The 24,883-nt window shown below is 39.5% G+C and overlaps 1 protein-coding gene across 1 annotated transcript in view; it reads right to left on the bottom strand.

The window, feature by feature from the left end:
* Positions 1–692: 692 nt before the first annotated feature.
* Positions 693–24,883, bottom strand: part of angpt1 (angiopoietin 1) — a 38,002-nt gene continuing 13,811 nt past the window's right edge. The window contains exons 2-9 of the mRNA XM_088405683.1: positions 23,667–23,822; positions 23,421–23,542; positions 22,798–23,030; positions 16,825–16,940; positions 15,871–15,972; positions 13,104–13,270; positions 7,328–7,458; positions 693–2,790 (exon numbers count right to left, since the gene is read on the bottom strand). Coding sequence (XP_088261809.1) covers positions 2,627–2,790; positions 7,328–7,458; positions 13,104–13,270; positions 15,871–15,972; positions 16,825–16,940; positions 22,798–23,030; positions 23,421–23,542; positions 23,667–23,822 — 1,191 coding nt within the window. The 3' untranslated portion in view covers positions 693–2,626. The remainder of the gene's footprint in view (positions 2,791–7,327; positions 7,459–13,103; positions 13,271–15,870; positions 15,973–16,824; positions 16,941–22,797; positions 23,031–23,420; positions 23,543–23,666; positions 23,823–24,883) is intronic.

Below are 24,883 nucleotides of genomic sequence, written 5' to 3'. Positions count from 1 at the left end.
GCACCGGATTATGAGGCGCACCCTGAATTAATGACATATTTCAAAACCTTGTCAATCACAGTATAGTAATAATCAAAGTAGTAACAATAATAACTCAAATTATAATTCTAAACTCTCTAGCATAATACCTCAATGTCAATAAGAGCAACCTTGTTCAAGTGTAAACACACAAAAGAAACAGGTAAAGCTTACTTTATCACTTCATTCCCCATCTACAAATCCCAATCTCAATATTGATCCATATATAAGGCGCACCGTATTATAAGGCGCACTATCAGCTTTTTAAAAAAAAATAAGGCTTTTAGGTGCGCCTTATAGTGCGTAAAATACGGTATTTCATGTTTCACAAAATGCTGCATTAATGCCCACATCCTGTAAGCACCCAGGTCCAGAATCTAAAATCCCTGCCACAGTTTGGCTTCAGCCACAGATGCTTGTGCTCAAGCAGCAGTCCAATGAGCTCATTAAGATCACCTGTTCAGTAGAACCACCTGTGACGAATGCAAAACAGTGGCATGTTTTTTACCTTACAGGTTAGATTTTTCCTTCTCTGGTAAGCAGCGCTTCCATTTTCAATACCTAATACCATTTAAGGGTGATTTTTACAGCGTATGTGAGTGAAAGCACACAGACAGAAACTTTAAGAACATCATCAGTTGAAGTCGTACGAGAAATTCAAATCCAAGCAATGATTTTCTTGAGTGCATCACATTTTATTTGGTAGGAACACAACACTGACCGCATGTTACAAAAGATGTTTAAATAAATCAGAAAATCTACAGTTTAATGAGGTAAAAGCAGAGATATCAGTGACTTACTTCTCTTGCGTTATTTTCATTTCGTTAATCCGACGGGGGGAAAAAAACGGCTTTCCTCTGGAAAGCTGATTTATTTACAAACACATTCAATGATCCAAATTATGTTTGAACAAGTCAGTGGTAGTTTTACAAGTTCCAGATACACCAAATGAAATTTCCCTCTTTTTAAATGCTCCCTCCATCACAAATCCTCCCAACACATTCTGTTGTCGTAAGGTAAATGTTTTGAAATGAATAATTTGCTGGAACAATGAATTTACATGTCTCATATCTAACCCCAGCAGCATTAACAGAAAACAGAAACGGTGAATTCAGATGAAGTGTCATATTTGAGAAAGAAAAAAAAAAAAAGTTTGTTTTATCTCAGAGTTGATATTCAGATAATACAAGACAGATGTCATGACCATGTAAAATTTGCAAACATGGCAACTAGCTTAATATAAGCCTTTATAGTTTTTTTTTCAACAGTGAACAACATTCTTTATGTCCCAGTACCAATGGATATGCATCATCATAATATTTGAACGTTTTCTAACGGTTTTGTCAAAAACATCATTAGCAGAGGCAGTTAGTTCATTGTGACTGCATGTATCAAATAAACAGAACATTTCTTTTAGCGAATATTGGGTGTCCTCCGACTTCATTTGGGTTCATGTTTCAAAATCACTTGATTTTTCCTAATTCTCGGTCTCAAATTTGCATTTTTTTCCTCTGATTGGCTCGGACAAGAAATGCAAGATAGAAGTATATTAATGCCCTAATTAATTAATAAAATTCAACCTCAGCAATACTTTGTTTTAATTGTAGTGTATGTGACAGAGGAAATGGAAACAAATTTGGACAAATTTGAATGAAAACCGTCCAGGAATTGTTGACCACGCTGGCTTTGTTTTCGTGTTACACTTATAGTACTGTGTTATGTTTCAATTACAGTGTAACTGTAGAACTACAGACATGGTGTTAACTTTAAGTACAAAACAGAAAAAAAAAGTAGTATGAATGCAGTGTGTCATGAGTGCAGACAGAAGTGGACCAGCGCCTGACGAATGACACACCAGGAAAAAAAAAAGTAAAATGTTGCCCTCTAGTGGTGGCGGGAGGTTGAGCAAAAATACACAGACAAACTGACAGACCGATGATTACAATTTTGTCTGGCTTGAAAAAATGATGGACCAACGATGACGGAAAGGGGGCGGGGCTATGATGAATAACAAATGGCGACCCAGCAAAAAAATAAAAATAAAGTTACCCATCTCTGCTTCTCATCCCTAATGAACTGCTAAATTTATACTACAATGTACAGTAACGGACATTCATGTGATGGTGGATATTTGCATACATTTGCATACGAGATGAATACTTAAAAACACAATAACAACAAAAGCACTTTTCTGTGAGCAACAAATTAATACAAAAAGACAAATATTTGTGAGTTGTGTCCTCAGAGCATAAAAATATCAATTCTGTCCTGCAGTTTGTGAGTCCTCGTTGCTCTGCCGCCTAGCGCTCCATGTCCTCATTCTTACAAACGGAAAGAAAATGCACAGTTTTAATTTTTGTCTTTTGAAAACGTGCGCACATTCCCAGTATGGGATAAACACTTGACTCATCGTGTCCTTAAATAATTCCAAGTGTGTTTATCTAATCAGAGCATAAATCATGCCTCCCTTTTGTTTTCTTCCCCATGGCTAATCCTCAGTTCATCGCGCAGGAAAAGGTTACGAAGCACGGCCGCCGAAATGAGACGAGGACAAAACTGGAAGCGTCTCGCCGATGTGCCAGATCGCCAACATTTGGCGGTTTAACGGCTAGGAGAAGTCCAGAGGTCGGATCATCATGGCGGTGGCTCGGAGTGAGTAGCTGGGGCCCTTAAAGTAGTGCCACTTGATACCGTTTACCTTCCCCACGTGCTGTCCTTGCACAAAGTACATGCCGTTAAGGTTGGACGGCCCGCACGCATCGAACCACCAACCTAAAAAGAGAACACAAGAAAGTCCTTTGAATCTGGTTCTATTTTTTGCGTGCTACTTAATGATCATAATAGTTGTTAATGTTAGAAAGCCCACATTGTTTGTATGTTTGTACTTTCGTTCGATGTGCTGTTTGTGTGCGATGTTGTAGATTCCCATGCTGTGAGCACTTCGTGAACGCACCACTAGTTTAACGTGAATGACCCACCGTAGTTTTTTTGTTTCCTCGTCCGCGACATCGTTCAGTCCGTGACGTAGTTTGATAAAGTTGCTTATAACGCTCATTCCAGCACATTTGTGATTGTGTGTATGTGACGAAAGATCACAGTTAATAAATGTGCTAAATGGAGCAACGATACATGTTCTTTAACTGGAGCATACACATCCATATTTGCCACTCGAAAGGGAACTAGCTGGAGACATCATAGTCAAACCTGAACCCCACGATTTATGATCCTCTCCGTTTTAGTTAAGTATGAACCTAGATAAATTGATATTACAGGAACTCCCATGATGCCTTTCATTAGGAATCCACATATGTTGTAGATTACATGGACATCTCCTGGATTTTGTCATGCATTTCAAAATGTAGATAGATGGCAAAAAAATGTGTTTTGTCTTATAGATTTGTGTCAAACTGTGACCTATGCTTTGTAGAAAATAAATCAGCGATGAGAACAGGAAAAAAAAAATCACAAACAACCTGATCCAAATTTGCTGTGTGTATACTGGACAAGTATCAGTGATGTCATTATCCGGTGGGTAACGATCCAGATTTGTATGATTTTTGGCGATGAATTAGAATAAACAGAAAATCCCATTTAACATCTCATCTGGAAGGCTTGGAGCCAGAAGGTCAACGGTTCAAGTCTTGCTTGAATAGCAACAAGCTGTTAATGAGATGCTAGTGTTTTTCCTGGCAACTGTTAAGGTGCCCTTGAACCAGGCACTCCAAAACGTTTTGAGTGGTTCAAATTTGAGATGCATTTAGCGATTATTTTAACTAGCCGTAATGTTGAACATTTTGAACACCATTGCTCAATTTCTTCCACGTCATTCTGGCAGTATTGTAGCCAAGGGACAGCGCATTTTGAATGTTGATACGTTGCCAACATTTGGGTGAAATTTCAGCTCCCTTTCAGTGCTTTCCTTTTGAAGTGACCCGCCTTTGATAGAAAGGTCTGGGAAGTGGACAAAATCCTGCACAAGGTTTTTTTAAATTTCAGCTTTGTTGGAAGTGACACTTGCTAGAAAGCTAGCTTAGCGCCTAGCATTGCCAAACAGCCGTAAAAGAAATGACTTTCGGGTGGATGTGACTTTATTTTTAAACCTGTTCAGAGATATTTAATGTGACCTGTCTACAATTGCATGCTGCTGATTGGATAAGTCACTGTTTTTATTAGGTTGTAATTTCAAACAGAAAACAACAAATCGTTCCGCTCTATTTAGCGCAACGATAATCAGTCTGCTTTCATATAAGACTTAATGCTAGGCTTTGAGCATTTAGACAATTACAGGTCATCAAGCGACTATGAAAATAATTGTCGATGAACTCTTCTCATCTTTTACTTCCCTGAGCAGACTACGTTTCATAATCGAGTAAATAATAAGGAAGGCAATAAAACGTCATAAAGCGGCCGCTGTGCCCAGTAAAGGGTTAAGCCGATTGTGCCCTGTAGGTTCAAGAATCAAGTTTTATTCTCATATGCATAGTAATACCACACAATGAATCCTTATTCTGTTCACTTCCCAGAGCAGACTACATTCCATAATCGAGCAAATAATAAGGTAGGCAATAAAACAAAAAAACAAATTTTAAAAAAGTGACGTACTCTGACCATTGGATGGCAGTGTTACATACCACGCATATATTTATTCTCTGTCAGTAGTATGTACACGTCTTCACAATACACTGTAATATATATATTGTAATTTCACTTTTTTAATCAATAATGCTGTTGTTGGTGATTCTCGGCCCAGTATTTTCCAAATATTGATAACGCACACAGCAAGGACAATATCTGTTGAATGCGTTCCTGCCATTGAGGTCATGATCAGAGCAGTACCTAGCTACCTCGCTCTATTTAAAGCACCAGTATACGAGCGCCAGGAATCACTGGCAAGTGATGGCGTGGGAAAATCTTATCCCACTCTCAAGGTGACCCAATTCATCATCTTTTGCTTTTAATAGCGTTTCAATTACATGAATCCGATATCCTAAGAGATGATTTTGAAATATCTGTTTATAAATCAGCAACTCATCGTTGACGTCTATCCGTGTCTCGCGAACGCTCTCTTGCTGATAGAGTCCGATATAGAACATATGCGAGGCATGGCATGTGTCACACGCTCCCATCTGTGTCAGACCCCAACGCCACTTTGGCCTGTGACATTTCGCAAGGCTTGTCAGCCATCACTGGGCATTCGCCGCCCTTGCAACATTCAAAACGTAGCTGACAACTGTAGAATTTCCTAGCGCTGGCTTGGGGAGGAAAGTCATACGAACAAAGTTCTCTTGCCAATAACCATGTCATGTTTCGTGAGAAATTAATGAAAATGTCCGGCAAAGAGTCAATAAAATTTTATGTGAGATGATGAGCTCATTGCTCAGAGGAGTTCGTAGCAATGTGTTCAAGCTAAAACATTACTTTGAGGATGTTTGCAAAAAGTCTGATAGGTGAGCCATGTTTCTTGCGAACGTTTAAGTAGTGTGGGATCAGTTGTGCTGAGTAGACAAAGATTTGGCGGGAAAAAATGCTTGCTTGGCTTGTGACTGAAAAGTGTCTTTCCTAAGTCATAAATTGTTCTTTTATGCTTGCTACATTTTAAGTGTTGAATTTCAACCCTGAGATCAACATTTTAGAAATCAACCAATCGTGGCTCAGCTTGGGAATATCACATGACCAAAACCTGAAAACAGTTAAATTGGTATTACCTGAAAATTGAGCACATAATGCTGTCTACATTAAAAAAAAAAAGTCAAAATGTGTTTTTAATTGCATTAATTGCGCACAAAAATGTATTTAGTTAGTGAACTTTTTAATGCTAAAATAAGGTTTACGGTTAGAAAAAGTGAAGCATCATCCATATATATATATATATATATATATATATATATATATATATATATATATATTAGTGTACTTGGTAGTTCTTGTAAGTACACAGCTGCCTATGTTTTTATTGTAACGTACTCACAGTGACATGCGGCAATGTCGACAGGAAAGCTTTTTGAAATGCTTGATTAGTTGTCAGAAAAGAGCAGCGAAAGTATTAAGGTTTCACTTTGGAGGCATTGGCGCCATTCGAAATCACGCTGACATTTGGTGTGGTGCATGAGCATTTTTATGTTGCGCTCGTTTTCCAACCACAATGCAAGCGGGAGGGGGGGTGCAGGATGTGGTTTAATAGGTGCGGAAAGGTATCGCAGTATATACTGCAACATTAGCCTATTGTATGGGTTACGCTCACACATGAACAAATGGAGTATGGACATTGCGGCCGCCTTATGAAGCCAAACACATGACTCACAGCTTTGATTTTCGTTGTTGTTTTTTTGGTGGCCAGATATTTAAGACGTAAAGTTGTCCATCAACGCCAGTCAAAAGGTTGGAAACACCATCATTTCACGTGTTTTGATTTTTCTCTCACCTTGAGCCGGTTGCCTGCCCGCCATTTGTAGGTTACAACCATTCACGCAGCCAATCACAACTAATGACAAATTATAATGTCGACTATACCTACCATGAATCTATTTGAAATGTAGAGGATGCCAAAGTGCCTGTATAGAACCCACCCAGGCATGGGGAGAACATGCCAACTCCACAAAGGGAGGCCGGAGTGAGCTGGGATCGAACTCGGTACTCTGCACTGTGAGGCAGACGTGCTAACTACTCTTACAACCCTGCACAATGCAGGAAAGCTGCTAAATACATAATAGTTTGTATATGTATACAGTTTCTCCCAATCATTTTTTTTTCATAATATGCTCAGAATGTAAGTATATTCATTTATTAGTTGTTCATAATTACTGCCCTCATTGCTCTATGTTTTTGTTTTATTGCCTACCTTATTATTTGCTCGATTATGGAATGTAGTCTGCTCGGGGAAGTGAACAGATAAAGAATTTAATTGTGAATATGCATATGACAATAAAACTCTTGAATCTTGAATAGTCCGCTGCGCCGCCTCTCAAAATAATTCCATCAATATTATTCAAAATATTGAAGTATTAATCTACAATTCAGGGAATTCCAAAATAATAAAATAGGACTGAATTGCAAGGTGTTTCCAATCTTTTGATTGGTACTGTATGTGTTGTGTACAGTTATGACACATATTATCGTAAAGTGCCTTACAAATTGTTATTATTAATCACACTTTCTTTTGAATAGTTGTGAACTTATTTTAGGACGTGGACACGGATACTGTCATAGTTGTGGTTGTGATGTATTAGGGCCTCCAACTAAACAGATTAACGCAACAAGCGTGTCCCATTTTACATAAAGTTCAAACGTCGGCATGCGGAAGCGCACTCACCGCCAGTGAACATGAGGGCGCACTTGCACATGCAGTTGTCATTGTCCATGTCCTTGGTGCTGAAGTCTGCTCCGTGGATCACCAGACTGCTCTGTCTGCCTGCCGTCCCACTGTGGCTTTTCAGGAACAGCCTGAAAGACATCAGGAGGGAGGTAGAACACCAAGACACATCAGGGTGAGGAAGAGGGAAGAGGAGTGTGAGTGACGGAAGGCAATAAAGACACAACATGCTGCTGGAGATGTCTCCCGAGAGGCATTTTTTTTATTGGGTATGAGCTTATATAGAACACCTGTAACAACATGAGTGAGATTGACTGGATATAAAATGACAACTTAGAAGGGCAACGGAAGCAGATGTTGAAATTAAGAAAATGACTTTTTGTTGCATTCATCAGAGCTTGCGCTATTGACTTGATGCATGGCAGTTCGCAATGTCTTTTTCTGGTGGAAAATGAGTACAAGCTTCTGGGTTGTTTTGCCATCTGAAGGAAAAGTACACTCATTCTTAAAAACGGTTTTAACGTCGGTGTTTGTAGGGTAATAAGTCATTTATGGTGATTGGACGTCATTTTAGAGGAGTGACCGGAAGTTAGTACGCAGCCTTCAGTGAAATGTGGAAATGATGCGTGCAGGGAGTCCATTGTTGATACAAGAATATTCACGACCCAAAAAAACATGGCTGAGAATCCAATGAAAGTCAGAATCCATGAAAAGACATGACCATACCCTACCCTTAAACCTAACCCAAGTTTGCATCAAAAACTCATTTTCAGACCTTTCCTAAAGCTGTGCCTTATCAGGTGCCCCCTAAAACCCAGGGCACCCTTTTTTATGGAAAAAAAAAAACAACAGTAGTCAATTATACAGCACCTAATAATCCAGTGGGCCTTATAGTCTGAAAAATACGGTCCCAAGCGTGGCCAAACAAGACATGCTGAATCAAACCAGAATCACAGAGTTAAAACTGCCCGGACAGAGATGTCAAGTGTGGAAAGCCACTGCCAAATGGGAGTATACCCTAAGAATGCATTTTCATGACATCAGTTGCCACCTCAATAGAAGATGTAGCGTACCTTTCGAACGATCGATAATTTAAAAATGAAAATTTCCGTTCAATCTTTTGACCGACTCGATGGCCATCGTGCAAATAAAAGTCATTTGGAGTAAGCTCAGTAAACTCCCTTCGGCAAAGAAAGTCATTTAGCTTTAAAAGACTGCTTTATTTATACAGCTGTGTGAAAGATTGATCTGGAGAAGGAAGAGTTGTAAAAACATTGGAAAGGGAGAACTGTTAGCCATCGCAACAATTCTTTAAACGTTCCAATGGAAGGATGCAGACTTTTTATAAATAGGGGGACCCTGTAGTTTGATACCAAATCATTCCGAATGGAGCATTGTTTTGTTCCTGACCAGATTTCCAAAAATAGCTTACGAATTGTATGCAAGCATCCAAACAATGCAGTCACAGGAGGTGTTTTCGGCGTTTTAAATTCTGGGAGACGGCATACCAATTCGCTTGCGAATAGAACGGCCAGTAAGACCTAATTCCAAGTAACAAAACATGTTGTGTCAAGGATAACGTCTGCTACTACTCTGATAAAAACCAGACTTACGCGTTTAACTCTTTACTTTCTATTTTACAAAGCCGTCGCCATCTCTGTTGAACTCCCAAATTGCCAAGACACATCATCAACAGGGATTTTCAGCATGACACTTTGACAGGCAGCTTTAAATAGTACGCGTCTGTGTTTACTGGGCGTTCGCCATATTTACCAGACCAACAACTACCAACTTAACAGACATCTGCTATCTGCTGCTTCCAGTCAGCGTTTGCGCCGCACACAATTTGTAAGAAGAATCATGTCAAAGGGAGCCAAGTCATAAGCTCAAGTGAGAAAGATAAGGAACAATATAGGAGACTGGAAAAAAAAAATGGAGTCTTAGTACAAGTAAGTGTATCCAAGGCTGCGTATTCCTGTTGAGATCAAAGCAATAAAAAGGAAACAAAGAGAACAAGATAGACCGTGTGTTTACAATCTCTTAGTCCTGGTTCACATCGTCTTCGTTCTTGTGCCAAATTTTCCCGTGAATAATTCATTCATCTGCAAATTTGATCGGATCAAGCTTGAATGGATGCTTCACCAGAGGAAGGCATTTCATCGGTATTTACCGTAAAGCTGTCAATCCGTTGCGGATAGACAGTGTCGGGACTAATGCATTACAAAAGTAATACAATTATTGTAATGTGTAATGCATTCGCACAAAAAATATATTTTTTTTTTACAAAAGTAATGAAGTTACTGTAATGCATTAATTTTTATTCCAACATAGTGTAATGCATTCCACACCAAAAATAGTAGCATTTTTTCGTTATAAATCAGAGTAATGCAATGCATTCATTACAGTACATTTTCACCCTGAAAGTGCTAGTTTTTTTCTCGAATTCGCCAAAAACCGTGAGATCGGAGTAGAAAAGTCCAGGAAAAAATGTTTGCGTTCTGTTTTTATTCCTACGATAGCAAAGATGAGTGCAGAAGACCACACGTTGAATATGGACAATACGTACACAAGATGGACATACGCCCTTTATTTTCAGCTCGTCAGAGATAAAAAAAGTAAAATAAAAGTTAAGTCCACTTTGTGCGAATACCCCAGCACAATTACCGCGGTCACTGTGATCATTAAAAAAATGAATAAATAAATAAACTTCTTTGGGTTGTGGCCTTCTGACCAGGTTTTTGGGTGTAATCTATATATGTATTTACCAAGTGTCAACAAAGAATTTTCGCCGGCAGATTAAGCGCTATCAAAGCTGTACACCCCAGTCAACAAAAGAAAACAACATGGTCAGCCGAGGCATCGGATGTCTGCGAATTGTTTGCCTGACACCATTTCCAAGTGAAACTAGGTCATTGTGATTGACATCACGCCGCATTATAAAGCCAGAATCATCAAACTCAGCTGAATGGCTTACTACAAATAAATAAAGAAACATAACAGCGGCGAATAAAAAAACTTCGGTTTGTATTCGTTTAATCTTCACCAGAGATGAGGTGTAGCCATTTTCTCGCATGTTCCTTAAAATCATCAAAACCTCTCCCGACTTTTTCTCTGTAAAGTCGTGACGGTGATAAGTCTAAAGCAATTCTTTGACTTGTTTCTCCATATACTCGAGAGAAACGTGTTAGATTACACCAGAGCAGAACACGATTGACATGGGGCCCCAGATCTACAAACATGTGGTCCATTACTATGACCAGAGGTTATTGCTGTCACGCAGCAACCTTAAGAAGATGAGTCCAAGCGATACTCTGCACAAAGTTCATATCAAACTTGGTTGAAACAAACGATTTCTTTCACCTGTAAGCTCAGTATTTTCTTTTTTTTTTTAATCAAGTAATTTCCAGGAACCCCAGTCAAAGATTCATTTCCTTTTCAGGGACCGAGTTTGGACACCCCTGATTTAGACAATGTTCAGCATTTTAACGTGACTTCCACCGAGGAATACCACTGGAACTATATATTCCGTAGACACAATACTCGTAAAAAAAATCGTGCCAGAGAAGAAAATAGTTATCGCCAAATGTCTACATAGTACCGTATTTTCCGCACTATAAGGCACACCGCATTATGAGCAGCAACCTTAACTAATGACATATTTTAAAACTTTTTCCTTATATAAGGCATACCGGATTATAAGGCGCATGCTCAATTAATGTCAATTAATTCAATCACAATATTGTAACACTCAAAGTAATATCAATAATAACAAAACCCACAATAGCATAACTCAATGTCAATATGACCAAATTTGTTCAACTTTAAACACACGAACGAAACAGGTAAAGCTTACTTTATCAGTTGATTCCCCATCTACGAATCCCAATCTCAAAATGATCAATATATAAGGCGCACCTGATTATAAGGCGCACCATCAGCTTTTTTTTTTCTAAAAAAAAATAAAAATAAGACTTTTAGGTGCGCCTTATAGTGCGGAAAATACGGTAATCAGTGTAATTTCTAGTAACACACATATATAACACATATCAATATATTTCCGCAGTACTAGATGGTTAATTCACGAGAAATTTTATAACTCAACCTATTTCGTCGACAGTGGGTCTAGCACTGGCTTCTTGTGCATGGAAAAGTTGCTAAATGCCACTAAAATGTGTTGTCATGAACCGCTGGGAAGCCATTTCTCTGCCTTTTGTTACCAGCAGCATAGCCATTGGTATCAAACAGTACCAAAAATAATCTTCAACTAAATATAAAGCAGACTGGATTACTCACGACTATCCCCTTCTGTTAATAGCAATAAGCACATAAGTGAGTTATGACATACAAACATACAGAGGTTCCAGAACGAATAATGTGGCAGCTCCTTCTGGTTTCTGTTGGCCGGTGTTTTAGAAAAGCAATGAGCAAATCCCCTTGCAAAGATTTTTCTTCGGAACAAACATATTTGTAGAAATTGGCGAATGGACTCCAAACTATGAGGCTACATCCCGAAGAACCATTTTTTTTTTGCTTTACTCCGCAAAAGAAGTACGTAGATAAATACATTGACGCAAACCTACGCGGATCTCTAAATTCTTGGTGATCCCTTTCAGTGCTTTATTATTTATTATTCATAGTAAGGCCCTGTTGCCGTCATATAAGGCACCACTGGCTAAACGTCAACGGTACCTCGTAAGCACCAGTGATCATGCATTTGGGATTTTGTAACCCTTCAAGATGGCGACCAAAGTCTGCCAGAAACATGATCCACGCAGCTTCGTTGTTGGCAACAATTTTTACTCATTTGCATTCAAATTAATGTTACTCAAACACCGATATGTGGACAAAAATGGTATGGTTTTGAGCGGTTACAAGTCGACCCCGTAATATGGAGGTCGAAAATGAGGAAAAAAACTTGTACACAGAGAAATTTCTCCAATTGGGAGACACAGAGATATTTCTCTCTGAAAACTCAAAGACTTGAGGTTAGGGTATTTATATGTCACAGAATCCCTATCATTTTCCAATTTTCACAACTTAAGAGACTTGTTGTCTAACGCAACACGCATTACCGTGAAAACCTGAGAAGTGAAGATGTCAGAACTCTTCGTTGTGGCCAGCGATTTCTTGGAACGTTTGGGTTTCTTACCGCAATTTTCCATTTTTGAGAATCCCAAGCATCTGCCGCAGTTTGCGGTCTGTTATCACTAACCCCCCTGAGAGTAAACAGAAATACTCTACCCCCACGCCATCAAATATGTCTGTCAAAGGACATTTACACAGACAACAGTGATACATTTGAGTTGGATTCAATCCTTAGTCGAAAAGGTCTCTCCACAGGATTGCGTAACGGGATCAAAACCGTTGAATAGACTGGAAATGTTCCCGCCCTTAGAAATGTTCAAGTCTTATGATCGCTTCATCCGTCAATCAGTTTTCCCAGTTTTTGTTTTCGTTCATGTCGCACTCTGTAAGATAAGCGAAGAACAAAGCGACTATTGAAGGAGATTGCGCGGTTGCGATGGATACTTTGTTTTACAATGAGGCTTTATTTTTGCTGGAGAGTGAAACAGTTTGCTTTTTAAAACACAAAATATGAGAATCCACTTTAGTTCCTATTCATCCAAATTTGCGATGTCCGTCGCCAGGTTCTTACAGCGTAAAAATCTGGATTGAATATGATGAAATATTTTGTTATTTTAAGAACAAACGTTGGATTCGAGAGCGGTGCGAAATCTGCACCAAACGTTTTCCTCCATAGTAATATGATCAATACCTGTAGTTCTGTTTCTCACTGCCAATTTGAAAGCGGTCGTATAGCGAGAAGGCCTGGTGTCCGTCCCAGTCTGTCAGTTCAACACGGAGAATGTACTGCCTTTGGCTGGTCAACTGGTAAACATATTCGTTCCCCAGCCAGTGCTCTGCAGACGTACTTCCAAAACCCTGAAATCAAAGCAGACAAAACATAAGCTTTGTTGCTTCTGGAAAACATATTTGGTAACCGTGCGGTGAAATACGACAACTGCTATTCAAAATGTGATACGATGACATCAAGTCTGGATTGTGGGATTAAAAAAGTAAAAACATGTATTTTTAGCATATTTCTGAGCATATATTAGTAATTTGGATAACTAAATATAATAATGTAATAATGTGTTATAATGGGGCAGCCAAAGTCAGGGATAGACTTTTGTAAAATTGTCCCAAAATGACGTAAAAAAAAATAAATATAGCATTCTTGTTGGGACACCTTTTGACTGTCTAGGACCAAACAGTGCTCATAGTATTTAAGAACCAATTTATACATTTTCAAACTTCATCTTGCTTGAGCGTACCCACCTACTCAATTTGACTCTGAATTCATTTACATACACGTTTTCCATGTCTTTCTCATTGACTCGCTTTCGATAAATTTCATACTGCCTGATTGAGATGCTCTTGCGCGAATCAACTGCAAAGTTTTTCCAATTGTAAAAGGAAGAGTGGTCGATGAAGACGCCGGTTGTGGCGGAGGCGGGGTCTGTGTTTGTGCTTAGCGTGTGTGCTGATGAGGAATGGGAAGGAGGGAAAGTAAATATGAAGCATTCTTGGGGGCTTAGGCATGTCCTGCGGAGCGGGTGGACGAGCGAGTGAGCAGGCCCCTTTTTCATAGTCTTCTTTCTAGACAACACTTTTCACCCCTTCGTGAATATCGGCGTGAACCGGAGTCCATGTCAATTCCAGTCTGGCGAGAATCCAGCGTGACCCGCCATTTGAAAATGTAAAGAGATAATAATTCAAAGTTAAATCAGTGCAGTACTGGAAAAAAAAAAGGTTTTTTTTTAGCAATTAGCGTACCGTATTTGCATGAACTTATTTTCAAGTACATGTTCAAAATGACTTGGAAGTAGATCTAAATCTATTTGACTGGCCAAAATGTTTTATTCCATTATGGCAGCTACGAAAAAAGCTTTGAAATAATAATAAAAAAAAACACTTTTAAACAAGCAAGCAAACAAAAAACCTAAGTATTATTTGAACAGAAAAAAAAATACTAGCTCCATAACAGGCCTAAACTAACAAAACTACTACCCCTGGCCACACCAAATGGACTGAAAAAATAACAGATCCTTCAAGTGCATTAAACCCATGCACGAGCCCATGAAGACCGAGAATGTGAAAACTAATAACACTATAAAACACCATCAGTCACCTCCAAACCGCTGAAGGAGAGCGTGATAAAACGTTGCTGTTGGGTTTCACAATGTACTGTGAATGTCAACCAAAGGTTCATGGTACCCCTCATGTAACGTAATGCACTCTTTGTGCACCTGTTCAGTGCTCTAAGCTTTCCATTTCAAGGCTCTCCATGTCAGGTCTCATAGGACATGAACTTGTCGGTTACACATGGTGTTTTTACTCCCAAATCTTCCATTAAGTAAACTAATGGTTCAATTATGTTCAGTCTCGGAGGTTCGACTTTTATCTTGCCAATTGAACGGAAACTATAACGTCAAGTCCAGTCTAATAGTACTGTAATTTGCTTACCCTAGATGCATAATAAAATGCTTTTTACATCATGCATTTGCATCATTAGAATTACAACAGCTGATGCCAGGTTTTTATCGCTAAAAATATATATGGTGACCCCACAAAAGCAGGCTGTTTTCACAAATACTCGACTTGACCATACCCCATTTTAGCTAAGAGATTATTTAGCGTCTTGAAAATGTCAAAATGCTCCAAAATGGCTTACAGACCCTGAGTGAGCGTCACTGGCTGGAACTTTTCAACCCCAGATGTTAATAGCATTATCTAACTAAATGTTTCATTTTTTTTCTTGCTTTTTTAGCATCCGTCTGCGTAATACGAACTGGCTTGCTATTGCTCTCGCTTGTACCATCTCAAAATGTCATTGAGGTCCTTTTCATACTGACAAGTAAATTATACAACAGTCCAAAGGACCGAAAGGGAAATTAAACCAGAGACAGAAAGCAGATTATACGGGCAAGTGTAAACACATAGTCCGTCCGATAATAAACCGACAGCTATCGGAGGGTATATAGCGGTGACTTATACGGTAAAGTCACCGCTTCGACTGCCAGTAATAATAAATGCAATTTTGCGTTTCACCAAAGCGTAGACTGGAATTGTTAACGCCGCCGTTCGCAATATGCATCAATACCACCAAGAGCAGAGCAAAAGAGGAGGGGGAAAAAAAAACTGTTGTTGTCATATTTACACACAATAATTTCCTGTTTGAGAAGGATAACATCTTGGCGGATCTGAGACACCCTAGACAATGTTTCTAATACGGAAAAGGGGCTAAGGTTTAGGAGGAATAACATCTGGCTGAAGTGTTCCAAACGGATCAGCGGACCCTTTTCAACAAGTCCCGGCGCCAAAAAGCTCATATTTGTCAAAAGCCGATTGCTAAAGTATCGTGGCGAGGGGATGTTGTGCTAAAACACGGTTTTACAATGTTTATTTTCCGTGTAAAAGGACCACCAATATCATCTCTTGTGTATTACTCGTAGATGATGCAGGTGTTCGTCTTGTCTCACCATTTTGTATTCCTTCCACGTCCTCTGGAAATCCACACTACCGTCTTCCCTGCGCTGGATGATGGTCCATCCGCCGCCAGCTGTTTCCATGTTGCAATACACCTATAAATCATAAAAAGAATAAGCTGATAGCACCCGACGGGCTGCCATTTTTGGAATTTATGAGATGTAATCCTATACGACTGGATCGCGTAATGAATCGAATATTTGATGCGGTTCTCAGAGGCGTTGAGGAACAATGACGGGTTAGTTATTTGGGGTCATGTTTGGGAACTTAGCGTATGTTACGTCCCACTCAAAACTAATCAGCGTCTCCTTATCCTTTGCGGACTCCCTCGAGGTGTTCCTCATCAGAGGGTCCAGATCAAAGAGGAGCTTCGGGATGGACACATACCAGGAGACACCTGGGTGTAATATGGCCCTTAACCTTGGACCTCGGTGTGCGTAAGCTGATAATGCAGGTCTGTGGCTCTATCTGCGGGGTTGCTCATTGTTTTGAGTTTGAGACACCGGTGTGGCGTAGGGAAGGTCTCCGGCTTCGGCCGGCCCGCGCAGCTGAACATACATGAACGCTGGCTGAGTCTAATTAAGGAAGTACCCCTGACATGATCGTTTCCAGGACACGGTCTCCCATCCATCTCGCCACTGCGCACGCAAACAGCCGCCGGCCACCTTGACAGATACAACACTCGCACATACTTCAAACCCCTTCATCAAATTATCACCTCCATCAATCAGTTGGTGGCCGAGGTTAAGAACATATCATCGGACACTGTCACGTTCGGCGCCGTATCGTCACGCCTGACCCCGTGCCAAATTCCTGCATTTTCAAAGCTGCCGAGAGAATTCGCAGCTTGGTGGCTGGGCTGGGCTGGGTGTCTTTAGCTCATTTGCAGAGCGGCTTACTTTAAACCGACAACGGAAGTGTCGGAGCGTGTCATCGTGGTTCCTCACCCGTTTGTTTTCCTGCAAGTTGATCTGGATGTTGTAGACGCCGTTCTTATGAAAGCCGGCCTGGTATAGGTCGGCACAATCTCGAAATTTCTTTTCTTCATCCATCACTTTTGGAGCTGTGGGTGCAAAAACACAACATATCAGCACAGCAGAATAAACTGAGCTGCGGATTTAAATTGAAGGTAGTGAAGGTTCTTGGAATGAGTAGCAACACAAGGATGAAAAGAAAAAAAAAAGAAAAATATAACTGTGCATATATGTATAAAAAATGTCTGTTTATTCCCCTGGGGGAAATTTTGACCCAACTCAGGCGTGAGGTGTGATATCAAAGGAAAAGCATACAAAAAAAAAACACACGAGGAGGCTAAAATATTGCATGGATTGTCAAAACCTGATGACTTTCAATATGCCAATCAATCAATCAAATTTTATTTGTATAGCCCTGAATCACCAAAGTCTCAAAAGGCTTCACAGGTGAAAAAAGGTCATGTCGAGACTTCTTTTGAAAAAAGAACATACAGAGACATCTTTTGTAGGTACGCAACAGCACCCCCTGTCAAAGCTCCCAGAAGAAAGAAGGAAAAACTCAAAAACGCCAATTTGGGGAAAATCAGAAACCTTCAGAAGGTACCACAGGTGGGAGGAGCCCCCTTCCAGCCTCACAGGATGAAGTGGATGCTGCGCGTACCAAACTCAAACAAATACAGATCCACAATACAGATTACAGAAAACACATTGTGCCATATAGTGCAAACGCTTGCAAACGGGAGGTGGAGAGGTACACCAGCGGTAGTTGCAATCGTTTGCTTTATAACATTACTGACTTTTGTTGCCAGCGTGATTTACGACAATATTGTTGGAAGCGCACGGTGGAATTGAAACAAAAAGTAAATCACGCAATACGAAGGTTACTTTTGTCGTTTGCGTCCAGCCAATTTTTCCATATAAAACACGACCATTTTCTTTAGATGGGAGATTAACGAGCGTTTAAATTCAAAATATATTTTTCCCGGTGCCACTCTTTATTTTATTGCTCCCCATTATTCCTATATAAATTTTAGCCGCAATAACCTTTACCTGTGTTTTTCACGATTGTAGAATCAAAAGGAAGAAGACAGACAGCAAACTCTCGCTGCGAGTATCTTGTAACTTTAAGATAAAATCTGAGGTTAACTACCTTATTAGCAAAAGAACCCAAGTTCACCGTTCAGATTCCCCAGTCTGGCCGTCGGGGCTTCAAACTTTGACAGACCAGCTGCATCCATTTCCATCTGCAGATAATTATGGCCGCACTATTTTGAAACCAAGCATGAGGCTATGGACAAAATACTACAAGCTATAAATTTCAAGTTCCTGTTATAACAAGTGGTTTATATTTACTTTCCAAGCCTTGTTATAGTGATGGAAATTCCTTCAGATTTTCTTTTTTTTAACATCCTCTTTCTTCTCTGCCTTTCTCCCCCCTCTTAATGGGTTCACATCAGTTTTCACCCCATTGTTTTTATTGGGACAATTGAAGAGTCAAAGAAGATGTCATTGGAAAGCCAAATGAGTCAGCCGTGCTTTTTCTGCTGCTTTGATCCGCCTGTGCGCAACGGACCCCTCCTTTGGAAGTAGGTTGTTTATTTGGGTCCTCTGCAGTATTTGGCCATTTTGACAAAGTATTGAGTGTCAGTGACAAGAGTCTCCCGCTGTGACGGGTCGACTTTGCGAGCCCTTGCGCCCCGGTCTCTAATACAACAAAGGATAGCCCCGCCAGGCGGTAATTTACCCCAAGTGGGCTGACAGCGGGGTACTTTTAAGGAGCCTGAGAGGTCAGTGTCGGTCGAGGATTTTTTGAGCCTGAAATTAGTGTCGACAATTATTCCACAATAGCTACTGAGATTTCCCAAAGTGGACGAAAACCGCCCTGGGACTGGAAGTGCCGCGAAAAGACTGGTTCCCTCGTACCGCTTGCTGCCCAGATTTCCAAATATTATTTATGTCCCAATATTTGTTTGCAGTAAAATATTTAGTGGTTCAGCGGGGACTCGTATTCAGCAGGGGGTTCATGTGAAAAGTCCAATAGGCCTTGGGTGTTTGCATAAATCAGTACTTGTGCCAAATGAGCCCAAATCCTGGAGCTGAAGAGAGTGAAAATTGGAGCTAAATGGACTGCTATAGACATCACTGCTCCCATGTGACTGCAATCAGTCTTTAAGTACGGCTGAGTCTGATTCATGACTTGAGCCAATGAGGTTCTTTCACATATTTGTTTGAAGGTTGTACAGCACGACAAATTTCGCCAGTAATATTTTACGATATTCTGTGAACTCCCGCATGTACGCACACACAGAAATATTGGAAAAGACCAAAGTACTTTATTGGCATTTCATGTTAAAATTACAATCATCTAACGTGTACAAGTCGTTTTATTCCCTCCTAATTTTAAACTATCATATTATGTGACTTCAAAACAGACCAAATTTTTCCACATATCTGTGTTTGAATAGCTCTTCGGTCAAGCGCCGCATTGTTGCCGATTTGTTGTTCAGAACGAGGCTGCGTCGATCATTTTTCCGGCGGACTTTGACAAATTATGAAAAGGAGAAGACGGCTGGACTTGTCTCCTTCCGCCCACGCTCTGACCCCGCAAAAGTTGCCACTTGGGTAAAGAACGCCCCAAGTAAGATGATCAGCAAATCATCTGGACGGGTCTGACGTTGACTGACTACCCGTGGAGGAGTGATGAGGCTGTTTTGCGAAAAGCAAATGCAAAGGGAAAAAAGTGCACCTCTTCCATTCAGATTGGTTTACTTTTGACCTAAAATGGGGACTGACTATAAGTGGTTAAATGGCCGTCATGCGAAATTAGGTTAGTATTAATTAGTTAAAAAAATGACTTGTTCATTTTATAAGAATAATAGAAGGCAAAAATATACATAATCACAATAGTGAATCACATATGCTGGGCTATTAAGGATACATATATATGAGTACGCTCTTATAGTTTAATTTCATACTTAGAGGTTTACTGTAACATTGTAAAATGAAGTTGCTTTTTTTTTCCATTGGGGTTAGACGCAATAAAAATGATGAATAACACTAATTCCACGAGATAACAGAAAACTGTAAAACAAATTCTTATTTTGCAGCCAGAAACTTTAGAAGAGTGTTCCAAAGCTGTAGTCAATTACTTTTAATGGCGCTCTGCGGCTCATTGCACCCTAATGAGCTTTGGGTAATGAATACGATTTAAACAAATTGCTTCATCTAGCCACATCAAAAATATCTGTTTTCACTGCAATATTGGAAAACGCACATGGAAAAGTTGCACCCGCACTGAAAAAAATCAGTGTTGTGAAAAATGAAATGACTTGCAGACATGCGTCAGCATATTATTAGGAAAATAGCCCCAAATTGCTTTCGATTTCGAGAGCATTTTCATGTCAATAAACAGCGATTAATAGCGACCGCTGCCCACAATTTCTAAATTGTGATTACAAGCATAATCCCCTTGACTTGTCTACACTTGTCCTGACCACAAAAACAGAAACATTCGCAAATGGGCTCAAGCTCTGCTAGCAAGTGGCTAGTTTATGCTAAACGCTTTGCTAAATGCTGCCAACAGGTGCCGTACAATAATATATCAGCCTAATCAAGTTGTTGTTTTTTTAGCACCCCGAATTGACGATTGAACCTGATTTCAGAACGGCGTTTTGTTTATTTAAGAAGTCAGGGCTCACTCCAGGAGCAATAGCTGTCAAAAAGAAAGATGAGTTAGTCAAGTCCGTCGTTTTTGTGGTTCTCCTTGGAACGTTTAAAAAGTAAAAGCTTACAGAGGCATTTGTGTCCATAGATTTTTATTTTATATTATATTATATATATATATATATATATATATATATATATATATATATATATATATATATATATATAATATAATATAATATAATATAAAATAAAATGTGTGTGCGTGTGTGTTTCCGTGTATTTTTATGTATACATGTATATTTATATATAAATTATTACATTATACAGTTATATTTGTTTAAAAACACGTATAAACAAATGATATTGTCAAATTACCAAAAAGAGGAAGATTAATTTTCTCGGCGCTAAATGTTTAGTGTTTTTCTTTGTTGTCTTGCTTGTTTCTTTTGTTTTACTCAGATTTTGTACTACGATCTTATCTAGATTGTATCCAATTGAAAAATTGCAAATAAGCAGAATATTTTGCATTACCATATAAATCTCAGTTAATGTTTTCAATTGGAAGTGAGCGATAGGGGTAGGACATAAGTTGCGGCTTCCTCCTATTCGTTTTCAAACAGACCAACGTCCATTTTTTTTTCCATACATACACATAAACAACGCTCCTGATATGTGATCTAGATATATATTTTGATTGTAAAAACATAGGCAGCGGGTCAAATGATCAGTGAGTTCCATCCACCCAGCCCTCAACCCATCCCTCAGGAACTATAACAGTTTGACTTATTCAGGCTGAGGTTAGGAAAGGAGCGACCTTTGACCTGCACACCCGCCTCAGTGTACAGAGGAGGAGGAAAGGACCCACCACACAGCAACAATCTAGTTATGACTGCCACTAATCACCAGAGATGCGAGCTTGATATTTCATCTAAGATTGCGCAAGTCCGCAAGGTCAAAATATTTTCCCTCAATTATATTATTTATTCATAGTGAATTTCATTCAAATTGACAGTTCCAGTAAACCAATTTGCATATGTTGTATCTGGACTCACATTAAAAGATTGCGATAATACATATTCAGCAAGAAAGCCAAGCTGGTCTCCAAGGACTCCGATAATTAAATGTTACATAAATAAATCCAGACTAAACAGATGGCTTCCACGCAGGTCGGTACCCTGTGACCTTATATTGCACGGCCCATTAAAATTACAAAAGCAAGCCACATTTATTAATCATGTTCGGCAGCCGTCTCATTGTTGAAAAATTTCTAGTAGTGTTGTTGGATTTCCAAAGCATGTCTATGGGAAGGCCGCGAATGCGGTCAAAAGTCTTTTCGCGCAACACGTGCAACGATGATTCTTGTAAAACCCCTCAGTGAGAATTCCGCGTTTGATGAAAGAAGAAACGCCTTTGATCCAAATAAAAATTGCTCTTAGGTCATGTTGGGCTTAACGGAAAATTTGTGAGTTTATATTATCACGATGAGTCATACTCAAAGGAATAAAATGATCATTCATCTTTAGAAATGGCATTCTGTTTGACGTTTTATTCAATAAGCGTCCACAGCTGTTTTATAAATAAAGCTTGAAATCCAATTGTTGCAAATCGAGTATCATGATGGTTTATGAAAGTCTTTTTAACAGAAGCAGCCAGGTTCAAACAAGAAACACATTGCGAGCTTCGCGCCGCCTTTATTGCTTCGGATTTTTACAGGCGCCGTTGGCGCATTTTTACAGGCGCCCGGTGTTGCATACAATAGGATCGGATTCACAGGATGGTGTCCTCGTAATTTCAGGATGATTGGAAAACCGGGGACGTTAAAGTTGGAGCATCAGCTCAGAGAAATAATGGGACATTTTTTGGTCTGATGAGACCCATTTGGAAAGGGTGACAAACATGGACTATGTTATATTATATTTATGTATATTTCCATATAACTGCGACCTGCGTGTGATTTGTGTGTGTGTGAAGGCAAAACGGCCCATAAATGTCCTCATGCCGACGTGCTTCGCTTTATTGTTTTTGGAAGAACCACCTGGCGATTGTTCAAATGGGCATCATACCGAAGCAGAAATATTTTCATTCTCTTACATTGAAGGATGAAATCTTTGTCTTGTCCGCGACTGTTTTTTTAGTTTTACCCACCAGCTTCCGCGTTTTCGAGCGCAAAATTGTGACATTTGTCACTTGTCGGTCACCTGTGGGTTTGAAGTATAGCTCATCCTGTAATTCTAAAACACCTTAGCCAATAATGTCGGGTAAACCCTCCAATTAACCTACCTCCATCCTTGGAGCAAAGATTTAGCAGGTTATGGACGGTGTCCATCATCTCCTGCTGCTGTCTTTGCAGCGCGGTGCTGTTTCCCGTGGCCCGGCTCAGCTGGGCTTCAAGTTCCTTGATAACCCCACTCTGTCTCCCAACAAGACTTTGGAGACTTCCTTTCTCCTGTTTAAGAGTCTCCAGTTCTTCATGATGCCTCATCTCCATTTCTAACATTTTTTGCTCCAGGAGGCTGCAGAAAAAGATAAAATGCAATCGAAACCACACAAAATAAACAAAATTCAAGCAAGATCTCATTAGTGATGAGAATTTAGGTTGTAAATATACAGTTAATTGTTGGATTTCTACTAATACGTATTCATTTGTAGACAGATGTAAAATATCTAGCTTTGGGGATAAAGACCAACGGAAAAGATGACATCCATTCATAAAGCCCAATACATTATAAGACCCACTGTCACTTATTGAAAAAAATCAAATAAATCAAAAATCAATTACAATGATTAAGATGATAAACAGAATGTATTGTTCCTGTCGGGCTTAGTCCGTCATTTTACAAATGTTTTCGTCATTTGTCAATCCATCAGCAAGTGGATTACGATCATTTTAACTTGATGTTCACCTGTTCTTATCATGGAGCTTGTTGATCTCATTGGTCTGAACCATTAACTGCTTCTCCAACTTGTTGGTGGAAAGAGAATTTTCCAGCAGCTGGATCTCAAGCCTCGATGTTTGATTTAAAACCTGTGACACACACACAAATGCCATTCTCCTTCAGCAAATCAGAAAGGCTTTTTTTTTTTTTTTACCTACCCCTGCTCTAACCTAGTCCATATAGGATGCATCATATTCATAAACAAAATATTACCTGTGTCTCAACATCTGTCAGCTTCCGTGTCTGCTCTGCAGTTTGAGAGAGGAGGTTGGTACCCATTTCCAACATGGCTGCTGTGTGGTTGTGTACCGCGCTCTGTTGGAGTTGAGCCATCTCTGTTTTCATGCTTTCTTTGATGTAATTCTCAATCTGGATTCAAAAGGAGAAAGAATTCATTAAAATCCAATCAAAGTGCTTTGGAGTCGTAAAAATTTAGATCTGGTAGAAACGCTAAAGACTGGTAGCGTTTTAGGCATTGTCAACACAATTTTTCATCCATTCAACAGTACGTCACTCAAAGGATTTTACACAAGCCCTAGTTGCTCCTGATGCTGCATCATCAGTAGCTAAATGACTATTTTGTGTAAAGCGCTTTGACTACTAATGGTAAAAAAAACACAATATAAGTGAAAGTCCATTTACCAAAAGATTTCACTTCAAACGAAGACTTTCAAGATTTTTCTTTTTTGCATACCTTGAACACTCTCCAATATGCTAACCTTGCAACTGTATTACCTAACAGTCTACTGTGGCCTTAGCTGAAAAATAGACAATGAAACGAACTTGGAATTGTAATACTTTTAAGTTTAGATTACATTGCATTGTAGTGGATCATTTACATTGTTTAAAAAAAAGATTTCTGTCCATTTTGAAATGTAAAACTGCTGACCTCTGTGGATTATGTAGGTTGTTTTTAAATCTCCTTTCAAAACTAAAGTGTAAGCTCTACGCTGGAGGTTTGTGGATCCTCTGAGGACCACATGAGATATTAAGACAATCCAAGTAACCTTGAAAGAAGAGGTAGTGAAAGCACAGATGGCTGACTGAAAGTTGAGCAGTTATGATGCGTCTTTTGGGATATGTGACAGGCTGCTGACTTAATGTAGCGATGATTGTAATAAATGCAAATTTCTTAGGAGAAACAAGATTACACAAACACACCCATTCAACAAAATATTGCCGACGCCGGGTGCAATCTTTGTATCTCCAAAAAGATCGGTCTTAAGGAGACTCCAAAATCCTCATTGTGAGAGATTTCAACCACTTAAATTGGACAATTCAGAAACCATAAAATGGACCGTTGTTCCTTAAATGGTTTTCAGCGTCAACTACTGTTTGCACCATACTTGGCACCAAATAAAATGATAGAAAATCATGTTTCGGCATAGTGAAAGAGCTATGTGGCTCAAAACATCTGCGAAGGAAGAGTT

This window comes from Hippichthys cyanospilos, chromosome 21 (assembly GCF_059441005.1).
Source record: "Hippichthys cyanospilos isolate Australia breed blue-spotted pipefish chromosome 21, RoL_Hcya_1.0, whole genome shotgun sequence".
Taxonomy (NCBI): domain Eukaryota; kingdom Metazoa; phylum Chordata; class Actinopteri; order Syngnathiformes; family Syngnathidae; genus Hippichthys; species Hippichthys cyanospilos.
The sequence above is the reverse complement of the archived record's forward strand: the minus strand, read 5'-3'. Positions and strand labels throughout refer to the sequence as shown.